General features: G+C 38.3%; 1 protein-coding gene across 1 annotated transcript; it reads right to left on the minus strand.

Annotated features, from left to right (window-relative positions):
• Positions 1 to 682: 682 nt before the first annotated feature.
• On the minus strand, positions 683 to 9,803 carry LOC115412933 (GDP-Man:Man(3)GlcNAc(2)-PP-Dol alpha-1,2-mannosyltransferase-like). Its single transcript, XM_030125613.1, has 6 exons — positions 9,705 to 9,803; positions 9,235 to 9,456; positions 5,933 to 6,135; positions 4,403 to 4,571; positions 2,330 to 2,982; positions 683 to 1,442 (listed from the first exon to the last, which is right to left on the minus strand). The coding sequence occupies exons 1-6, from the start codon at positions 9,764 to 9,766 to the stop codon at positions 1,159 to 1,161; spliced, it is 1,593 nt and encodes a 530-aa protein (XP_029981473.1). The 5' UTR covers positions 9,767 to 9,803; the 3' UTR covers positions 683 to 1,158.
• Positions 9,804 to 10,269: the final 466 nt, after the last annotated feature.

Genomic DNA, 10,269 nt, shown 5'->3' on the forward strand with positions numbered 1-10,269 from the left:
AAATAATCATAATAACCTATAAATAATGACAACTATGAATGTATTTTCTTTGTTTTAGCCTAAAAATAAAAAGTAAAATTACACACATATGTCTACATTTACAAACTATTCTGTCACAAAAAAGGAAAAACATGAACAACCTGAAATATCTTTAGAAAACATTGTAATTTTAATGATATTCTGCCTGTTATTAAATGTATTTGTAGATCCACTGGGATCTGTAAGTTGTAACATACATGTGGAAACGATAAAATGAGGCAGAATATTGTTATATTGTAATATTGGTGGAGGTATTGTGATCACTTTGCTTTGTGTGTTTGTTTTTTAGCAAGATAACTCAAAAAGTTATGGACGGATTTGGAAGAAAATGTCAGGAAATGCTGATACTGGCACAAGGAACAAATGATTACATTTTGGTGGTGATCGTGGGGGGGGGGGGGGGGGGGGGGGGCTGATCTGCCTTGGTGGAGGTGTGCGCTCTCCGAGTGCTTTTCTTGTTAAAATTGCACTCATTTTTCTTCAGAAATTTCAGGTTGTTTGTGATTGTTGATGTTCACATTATTTTAGAGGATAGTTTGTAAATATAAATATTTTCATAATGTAATTTTACTGTTTTCAAGTTTCAGTTTTGGAGTTTATAAAGGAGTTGTCATTCTTTATAAGTTCTTCTGTTCTTATTTTACTGATCCGGCCCATTTGAGATCATATTGGTCTGAATGTGGAACCTGAACATCCCTGGATTAGAGGGACATTTGTGAGTTTACGCTTCAGTAAATAAAACACCAGTCATGTCCATACATTACCAGCGTTTTTGTGGCTTTTAGTCTGAAATAGTGAGAATAAATGTCCTGATTCTGCTGCTGCTTGTAAATATTCTGCACTAGATGGTCCGTAACATTACTTTTCCTGTGTTTTTGTGCTTCACACTGCTCTGTTCCCATTTCCTGGGAATAAGTTAAACACATGCAAAGTCACTGGAGTTTTGGTTCCATCACAAACGTCAGAATCTGCTTCCCTCGCTGTTGGTTTTATTGGTCGCGACGCACCGAGTCATACATGAAACATATGATGGCGCTCCTCCTTTTAAGAGTTTAACGGTGATAAAAATTAAGCAAAAGGGGAAAAAGGTCGAACCCGCTGGCCGTCGTGTCTGCGTCTTCACCGCTCCAGTCTACTCATCAGAGACTCCGTGGCGGCCTGGAAAGAAGCCTCGAACTCCTGGTCTGAGAATCGCTCGACGGAGCGGCGGGCATTGCGGCGGATCTCCAGCCGCGCCGCCGGAGAGAGCGCCAGGATGGTTTCCATGGCGGTGGCGTAGCTGTCCTCGCTGTCGGCCAGGAATCCCGTCTGTCCGCCTTCGTAGGGAACCACGATGTCAAGTTTCGGGCCGCCGGATTTATGGGCGAGGACGATTGTTCCTGCGGCCATGCACTCGACCACACCTGGAGGAACACGAAGGGTTAATACTGGAAAACACACCTGATGGAGAACACGGATCAGCGGGTTTCACTGGGTTTGGATCGACTGTGGACTCAGGCTCATCCCAAATAAAGTTCTCCAGGTTAGTGGGATTTATTTTACATGTACTGTACAGATGAGCATTAAATGCATCATACACTATATGGACAAAAGTATGTGGACACATTGAATTTAGGTGTTTCTTTTCTAACAGGGATCTGGGATACAAAACAATAATGACTAATGTCAGAATATAGTTTTATATTGGGATAAATATCATTGCATTGGTTAGTTTGGTTTGAATTGTTATCTTTGCTTCCAAAGTGCCTCAGAGATGGTTTGGACTTCATTTGTCTACCTCTAAATTTCCAAAATATTTTTCCTGCTCTGACTGTAAATACAAATCTTCTGCCACAACTAACCGTCTACTTTCTTCACATCTCACTGAGGAAGATGATGTGTCCCAATATTTATGTCCATATAGTTTATAAACATCAATATTTCCTTAAAGTTTAATGGTAGATTTTTCTTCCTCAGTGAGATGTAATGAAAGTAGACAGTCGTTAGTAGTAGTTAGCTGTGGTAGAAAATTATTATTTACAGTTGAAGCAGGAAAATATTTTAGAAATTTAGAGGTTAAACATTTAAAATCAGTCATGCATAAAAAATAAAATAAAATCAATGCTGAGATAACAATTTAAACCAAACTAACCAATACAATGACATTTATCCCAATATAAACCTGTATTCTGACATGAGTCATTATTGTTTTGTATCCCAGACCCCTGTTCATAATCAAACACCATACATGTATCCTGGTGCTTTTGTCCGTACAGTGGATTAATTACTTTCGTCTGTTCGTGTTTCTTACCGATGCCGAAGTGTTCGTTCCACATGGTGTGCAGACCGATGGTGGCGTCCACTAACTCCCTCTTCAGCTCCTCAAAGGGAACGTTGAGCTTAAAGTCGACTCGATCGGCCACGCCCAGCTCCTGGCACAGCCCCCGCAGCATCAGGACCCGGTCCTCATCCTCCTGGTTCCTGCAGCCGCCAATCAGGACCAGCCGCAGCGACTCCCGCCCACCGGGCCCCTCCCCCTTCCTGTCCAACAGAGTGCGGAAGGCCTTGATCTGCAGCCGGTGGTCCTTCTCAGGCCGGAACTGACCCACCGACACAATGGAGTAACACTTCCTGTCCACGCCCCCTCCTCCTCCTCCTCGTTCTTCCTCTCCTCCCCCCAGCTCTTGTCCCACCTCCTCCCAGCCCTCGTCTACATCTTCCTCATCTTCCTCTTCCAGCGGGACGTCCAGGAAGGCCCTGACATCGCAGGGCGGGTAGACCACGCTGGTCCGGTTCGGCGAGCGCCACAGGGCCAGGATGTGACCCAGAGTCCACGTGGAGTTGACCATGATGACATCACTGCAGGATCCAGCCAACCCGTAGAGCAGCGCGAAGCAGCAGTAGTACATCACCTTCACCGCGCTGAGGACCGGGTTTCTGGAGATGAAGTCAGCGTTGTTGAACCTGCAGAAGAACACAACGCCACATCATTCCTTCAGTACGTACGAAGCGCACAGCCTGTATGAGTGTCTTTAAACATGATGAGAACAGTAAACTCGTCAAACACCAACCGTCACCTTGTTCTTCGTTAGCCTCAGAGCATAACTGACTAAGTCATATTTTTGGTCAAATATGACTTAGTTAATTATGCTCTGAGGCTAATGTCTTCTGTACATGTACTAAACACAGTCTGATGGTCCAGACCGGTCCTGTTCATACTGACACCTCAGGCAGATTTAGAGTGGTGGCGCCCCCTCCTGGCTAACACCAGCATGTGATCACAGCATTTCTAACAATAAAAATACAATATTTCTTAATATGAGGAACAGCAATAATAATTTTTAAAAAATGTATTATTTCTCAAACATCGTTCACTGGATTAGAATAAAATTTCTAATTATCACCAAAGAAACTGACAGTATATTTTAACATGTATTTATGCTATAAACATTAAAGAATTATTGATTACCTAATCAAAGAATCTTTCATTTTAAATCTGTATCTGTACTTGTTTTGTTTTCACTTCTGAAAAAAGCTAGATTCTGTTCAGTATTAATATAGTCGGACCATATTTAGATGTTTCATGCTAAATAATAAATAACTGGCAGCTGCAGATCTCACTAAACTTAGCTTTGGAGCTGATAAACTCACTCTGACTACATTCAGCAAGTGTCTATATTCATAGCACATACAGGATGACTGTTTAATTCTTCTGTATAAACATATAATTTAACGACATTTTAACAAGATTTATTTATTTCTAATTATATTGATATTTGTCTAGTGCATATTGTACAAATTGCTGTTCTAATTGTGTTTAATAGTTTTTTAATATGTATATTGGGCATATTCAGAGCTATGTTTCTTTGCAAATATTTATTTTTGTTGTATTGATCATTTCTTTCCTGCTACTTTTTTTATTATACTTGAATGGAGTTGCTGTAACAAATGAAAATTTCCCTCTGGGATTAATAAAGGATTGTGATTCTGATATAGTGTATTAAAAAAATTTAAGATATTATAGTTTTCACACTTGCCACTTGCTGTAATTACATTAGTGTTTTTAGTGCTTTTATGTTATATGTTGATATTTGCATTTGTGTGTAAATCTACTGATCTGCTTCATTGTATTTAATACATCTGTAGATTATTGCTGGTAATGGCTCAGTTTGCTGCTTATTATCATCAATTATTAAAGACTTAGAATGCCAAACTTAAATAAAAGCTTTGAGGTATTTAAGAAAAATCATGATAATAAATAAGACTTCAGTCACTCTTATATTAAGGCCCAAATGGATACGTCTGGTTCCAGTTCAGTAGGTCCTATAATAAGGTTCTAACAGACAGGTGCTGTGGGTCCAGTCTTATCTGGGTCTGGTCTTACCTGAGGTTCCTCTCTCGGACCACAGACAGCATGTCGGTGCTGACGGTGGGATAGTGGACGTAACTGGCCACCTTACATCCTCCCAGGTAGCGGAAGATTGGCAGGGTGAAGGCGTAACCCATCGAGTCCACGTACAGGTCTGGAACAAAGGAGGTCAGCGCCTCCCAGCCTTAAAAACATACACATACACAGTGTCAGTGTCAGAACGGTGACATTTAAACACCACACACTCATTCACACAATCACCAGATTTTGGAAAATGGAAAAAAAATGCTGAGATTAGACAAATACATTTTCATACATCTTGTCACTTTAGTGATGACACTTTGTTTTATTTATTTTCTCTAACACCTGTTGCTTATAGTCATATTGTATGTTTACAGTTATATTATATTTTTCTACTGTGTTCCTTGTGGCACCGTTTTCTGTATGTGATGAATATAAGACAAACCTGACAAATAAAGCTGACTTTGAAATAAACAGAAATCACCTGCTTTCAAAACATAAATACTAACACTATGTTCACACTGTAGGTAAAAGTGACCCAAATCTGACTTTTTTTTTTTTTTTTACCCATATGTGACCCATATCTGAACAGCACAAATCCATTTTTTCCCCAAATCAGAACCAGGTCACTTTCACATATGGTCCTAAATTGGACACATACACTATATGGACAAAAGTATGTGGACACACTGAATCCAGGTATTTCTTTTCTAACAGGGGTCTGGGATACAAAACAATGATTAATGTCAGAATATAGTTTTATATTGGGATAAATATCATTGCATTGGTTAGTTTGGTTTAAATTGTTATCTTTGCTTCCAAAATCCTTCAGAGATGGTTCTGTCTTAATTTCTCTCAAGACTGATTATTATTGTTATTTTTTTTTTTATCCATGACCAATTTTAAATGTTCTACCTCTAAATTTCTGAAATATTTTCCCTGCTCTGACTGTAAATAATAATTTTCTACCACAACTAACCATCTACTTTCTTCACATCTCACTGAAGAAAAAAAATCTACCATTAAACTGGAAATACTGATGTTTATGTGTCAATGTGTCCCAATACTTTTGTACATATAGTGGATCTGATCATTTTGCATTGTGACTGTAGTCTGAATGGCCAGGGCGCATTTATCCAACCTTTACATCATTGAAATGCGACAAATGTCACAATTCTGCGTCCCAGGAAGAGGAGTGAGAAACTTTATCAGTGCTACACACACACACTGAGACGAGACGCCTCCATATTTCCTTCCGTAAACACAGTGCGTGTCTGCGTGGTCACGTATTACATCAGGATCTCTTTTGCACAAGCAGGTCACTTCAGGGTCGCATTCAGTTCATACTCAAAACTGATAGAAGTTGCATTCAATGTGTAATATTAACGAGCACGCAAAAAAATCCGATTTCACCAAAAAATCCTAATTATGCATGAAGACCTGCTGTGTGAACGTAGTGTCAGTCGCCCCAAATTAAACCAAACGGTCATGAGAAAGGCATCCATCAGACTGTCCAAACCTCACCGAGGAACATGGATCCAGCGCTCTGTCCGAGGAGGGTGAAGTGAGGGTATGAACTGGCCTCCACCAGAACCCGGTGACGCAGGAAGATGAAGGTGACGGGTCGAGGCAGCGTGATGTTGAAACGCCGGCGGGCTCCATCCAGGATCTGTTCACCGGTCACTCCCTGGTCGCCCGTGTAGACCACGAAGGACACGTCCGGGTACCTGGGATCAGGACATTTCATGTTTTAATTCACCTCCAGTTCTTGACTAAAGTTTTTCATCCACTGAACTCAGTGAATTCCTGTCATTTGTTAAAGGAGTTACAGTTTAATGTAAATGTGAAAACTTTTAAAGGCTTTTAGATATTTAATTGTGAGTTGTAAAATGGCTTCATACATCGAGTTGTTCTTTAAAATCTGCAATAAATGTTCCTGTGTGTTTAAACCAGGGCTGTCAAACTCATTCTGGTTCAGGTTCCACATTCAGAATATTTGAAAATGGGCCGAACCAATAAAATAATAACATAATAACCGATAAATAATGACAACTCCAAGTTTTTCTCTTTGTTTTAGTGCAAAAAACAAAAAACATTAGATCATTAAAATATTTACATTTACAAACTATCCAAATAAAAAAGATGTGAATAACCTGAAAAACTGAAATTTCTAAAGAAAAATAAGTACAATTTTAACAATATTTTGCCTCAACTTTATCATTTATACATGTGCATTAGGGATTGGATCTACAAAGACACAAAATATTTAGTAAAAGGCAGAATATTATTAAAATTGTTCTTAATTTTCTTAAGACATTTCAGTTCATTTACATTTTATTGTTAAACGATAGTTTGTAAATGTAAATATTTTCATGATTTAATGTTTTGGGTTTTTTTTTTTCCACTAAAATCAGTAAAATTTGGAGTTGTCATTACTTATTGGTATAATGTAATATTTTTTTCACATTAAACCAAGATGGAAATTTGGACTCATTACTTACAGGTTATTCTGTTATTATTTTACTTGAGATCATGTTGGTCTGTATGTGGAACCTGAACTAAAACAAGTTTAGCATCTTGACTGCTAATATCTTCAATGTAATATTTGTGCTCATCCCAAATTCATCCTGTGGGTCAGATTGGAGCCTTTGGTGGGCTGGTTTTGGCTCATGGGCCGTGTGTTTTACAACCCCGGTTTAAACTGTAGATGCAGAGATGACGATACAACCAGTAAATCTAGAATCACAGTAACTTTGGACCATATGCTCTAATTTTGCTCATTTGTTTTGCATTTATGTCTAAGTTTTGTTTTTTTTTTTAATCTGTTTTAGTATATTTTTATTCTTATTTTTACTATTTTATCACACAATATATTTGACTTGTATCTTTGTCCAGCACTTTGGGCAGGTTGTGTTGTTTTAAAAGTGCAAATAAATAAACTTGACTTTGATTTGAAATCTTTGAAGAATAACCAGCAAATCCAGTCACCATACTACATTAATGTACTAACTGTCTTTTTTTTATTCCAATTATGATAATACAACTCCTAATACATGACTCTTACAAAAAGCTTGACCCAGACACGCATAACGATGATGGCCATTTACTGACATAGAATGGAGAAACATAAAATGATCTATATTTCTGTTGGGTTTTGTTAATATAGACTGAACATGGAGTGGATGAAATCATCTAAATATAGAAAGTCCACTGCTGAAATATTGGACCAGTGTACAAAAGAGTAAAGCATGTAATAGTTTAGTCACAATTGAAAAATAAAGTGGGATGATGTGATACAACTTCAACATGTATATTCAAATAAACCACTGTGACGTTAGTTTAGTGAGAATATGTCATTAAAAGAGCATCCGTCAGAGACTTCACTGTGCTTCTGTTATTTTCATATAAGTGAATGGAAAGTAGAGATACTCAATGATTCATGGCACTAACAGGAAGTTATTCACACTATGACCACTGGCAGAAGTTGGCGTCGACAGTGGCTCATAGTTAATAATAAGCTTCTGAAGTAAAAAATAGTGACACTGAGGGAAAATAACAGCTTAAAATATAATGACCCGACCTAGATTTCAGTCAGTTTGATGCTTAGTTGAACAGTTATCTGAAGCAAAACAACAAGGGATGCACTTTAATTTTTTACCATTTATTATTTCCCCTTATCAAAATAATCATTCAGTATAAATATAAAAATAGTTCCTATTTTAAAGTCTTTCACTCCTCCATCACATTATCTTTGAATGAACACAGATTGAAATCTGAAATTGATGAAAAAAGGCATCATAACTGATGACAATATTGGCTATTTACATGTCCAATAAATGTGTGCACCCTTTAAGATAACGGATTTATTATCAGTGTCAAAATTGTTATTTTAAAATATCTGATCAGCTGATTAATCAACTACAACTTTTCCCAACTCAAAACTTTGTTGTTACATGATGATTAAGAGTTGTGCCAGATCTACAGTGGTGGCCAAAATTATTAGAACAGTTTTCATATTTAAGACGTTTCATCTTCATCTCCTTTTTTTTTTTTTTTTAAATTGTCCATTTAAAATCCCATAAAACAAATTAAATATCTACAAAGTCATTAATATTCTCTATAAACCATAAAACAGATCCATCATACGGAGATTTAGGTCATTGCCCTATAAAAAACTAGCTCAGCCTATTCCACTGTCCATCTCATACAATCACGTTCATTGACAGTAGAATCCAAATTCGTCAAGTGATCATTGTCAGGGGAGATGGGGTAAACTGATGCTGATGAGTCTGAAGACACAGCTGTGGGATTCTGTTGAATGTACAAGACTGATCCTGCTCATGAAGGAAATATTAAAGTTAACAGTGGATAAAAACAGTGGGACTCACTTCATCTGCTATTTATTGTTGCATGTTTCATGAACATTATGATATGAAATCATGTTTTGAAGGCAAAAAAAAGGAAATATTTTCACATTTTTCAGGGGTTATAATAATAATAATAATGATAACATTAATAAATTTTATTCATAAGTGCCTTACTAGACACCCAAGGACACTGTACAACAAGATAAAACAGACAATCCATAAAATACAAAGAAATAAACAGATAAAAGAATAATTACTAAATATAGAAATGAAGACGTAAAATGGAGAGTAGAACTGAAGGTGGGCAGGCTATTCTGAAAAGGTGAGTTTTGAGTCTGAGTTTGATGGTGGGGAGACAATCACTGTTCATAAGTTTTGGACACCACTGCACACACACACATGCACAGTGTCAGTCAAAGTGTAGTGACACATTAGGCAGGAGACTAGAAACAGACTTACCGGCGCATGAGGGTCCTGAGGGAGCACCACAGGACCCGCTCCCCGCCTCCTCCGGCGTTGCAGTACGGGTGGAAGAAAGCCACCGCCGGGCCGCCGTCCTGGGTGCGCCGGGCCTTGCGTTGGCCCTGCAGCCACATGCGGAGCCCCAGCAGGAGCAGCAGCAGGAGCAGGGTCAGGAGCAGGCTGAGGTAGACGCAGGGTACGACCAGGGACCACAGCAGCCTGCGGAGAGGGCACAGAGGGGGGTGAGCTGGGGGTAGGGGAACCAGAGGAGGCGGACACACCTACTGGATGAGCAGAGTCTGAGAACCGGCGGTTCCACCTGCAGCTGATTAGTTTACATTAGCCTGTTAGCCGCTAAAGCTAGCTCTCCCACCGGAAACAGGAGGAGAGACGTGGCTTAATCTTCCACTCGGTTTTATACAGATTAATTATCTTAAATCCAGAAAGTGTGACTGTGGGAACTTTACCTCATTAAATCGCAGAAACACAGAGAAAGGTGGTGGTGATGATGGTGTTCGTGTCCTGCCATTTTGACAACACAACGTTTGGACACACATACCCGGAAGTTACGGTCAGCTGACGCAAAGGGTGGCTTCTGATTGGCTTAGAGTTTGTTTACTACTCCGTCATCGGCACATGATTTTCATTTATTTATTTATTTATTTATTTAACCCCAGCGTTGAACAAACCAAAAATATGACACGACTATACATAAAAGAAAAGAAATCAAATAAATGGTTTGATTTATTTAATTAGAAGTAAAATTACACATTCGTTTCAGTTTATTTAAGATAGTTTCATGATATTTACACATTAAAAACACACTTCTCCCTCTACTCATGTTCAGCTGCTGACATTTCGCTGTTCAATGTATGCAATTAAAGCACAAAATTTACCTGTAAAATAATAATGCGGCACAAAGATGAATTATATCACACCTAAAACCTAGAAACATATATAAGATGTTCTATATGTCAGCAGATAACTTATAGTTTTATCTAGAATATGTTATTTGTACAAAATAAAGATGAC

This window comes from Sphaeramia orbicularis, chromosome 21, assembly GCF_902148855.1.
Source record: "Sphaeramia orbicularis chromosome 21, fSphaOr1.1, whole genome shotgun sequence".
NCBI lineage: Eukaryota > Metazoa > Chordata > Actinopteri > Kurtiformes > Apogonidae > Sphaeramia > Sphaeramia orbicularis.